This window comes from Tupaia chinensis, unplaced genomic scaffold (genome assembly GCF_000334495.1).
Source record: "Tupaia chinensis unplaced genomic scaffold, TupChi_1.0 Scaffold000621_1, whole genome shotgun sequence".
In the NCBI taxonomy this organism is placed as follows: Eukaryota; Metazoa; Chordata; class Mammalia; order Scandentia; family Tupaiidae; genus Tupaia; species Tupaia belangeri.
The window spans coordinates 74,725-75,781 of record NW_006160141.1 but is presented as its reverse complement, the minus strand read 5'-3'; the positions used below and the strand labels follow the sequence as shown (position 1 = coordinate 75,781).

General features: G+C 44.7%; 1 protein-coding gene across 1 annotated transcript in view; it reads right to left on the bottom strand.

Annotated features, from left to right (window-relative positions):
• The window catches only part of LOC102481618 (tetratricopeptide repeat protein 23-like), a gene marked incomplete at its 3' end in the record, with an annotated part of 32,616 nt that overhangs the window by 1,435 nt on the left and 30,124 nt on the right, over nt 1-1,057 (bottom strand). The window contains 1 exon segment of the mRNA XM_027775959.1: nt 496-623. Within this exon segment, the coding sequence (XP_027631760.1) occupies nt 496-623 (128 nt within the window).

Below are 1,057 nucleotides of genomic sequence, written 5' to 3'. Positions count from 1 at the left end.
TTATTTATTATTATTTTTTTTGCTCTAGGATCTTTATAGGTGAATGTGACAGTGATATTCTCGTAAACAGCTTTCCAGTTTCTTTCTTGTATTTTTTTTAAAGAATGATTTATTAAAATGTATTACCTATTATTATTATTTAGATTTGCTACAAGACATGTGCACTCACCAGACAGAGACAGAGAAAGAGAGAGGGGAAGTGAGCAATCCAGCTGCCAGGCCCAGGACACGAACCCTGGTTGGCCATGTGGGAGTCCAACACCTTAACCACCAGGTCACCTGCTGGCCCCTAGTTCTCCAGTTTCTACAAACAAATTTCTGGAAGCTGCCCCAAATGTGGCCACCCGGCCTTATTTATCTGTGTCTCCAGAGCCTGGCCCATGTTTTGCACATAGTAGGTGCTTCATGGATCCTGGAAGAGTGAAGGAGTCACCCTTTGGATATCCACAGGGTCAGTCATGTGAATAACTAGACGTGTCATCCGAAATTTCTTACCTCTTTTTGTCCTGGGATTTGCAGAAAATGGCAAAATTCATCCTGAATTGAAAGAAATTGGGCTCTTCCCCCCCCCTCGCAGTCCTGCAGGGGAGTCACGCTCTCCTGGAAATACTGCTCGGCCACATCTGCAGAAGAGCATCATAATGACAATGTGAAAACTGCTCACAGATTTGAAATGGAAACGGAGCAAGCTTTCAGCAGTCGCGAACTATTGGAAAATAATATGTATTTGGACAAGAGAAACCAGTTAAGGAGACTGTCGTTTGCCCATCGGTTTGCCTCTTATACTAGAAAAGATTTAGGTCTCAAAAGGATATAGTCAGTGGGAACCAGCAGTTAGCGTAATGGCTATGTTGCTGGACTCCCACGTAGTAGACCGCGGTTCATGTCCCGGAGCCGGTGGCTTAAAACTCACGCCAGGCGCATGTGCGTGCGTGCCCAAGATCCCAAGAGGAGAATGGAGGTGATTTCTCGCTTTCTGTCTTTCTGTCTCTCTCTCTGTCTGTCTGGCGAGTACACACACCCTATAGCAAAAACCTCTCCAAAAAAAAAAAAAAAA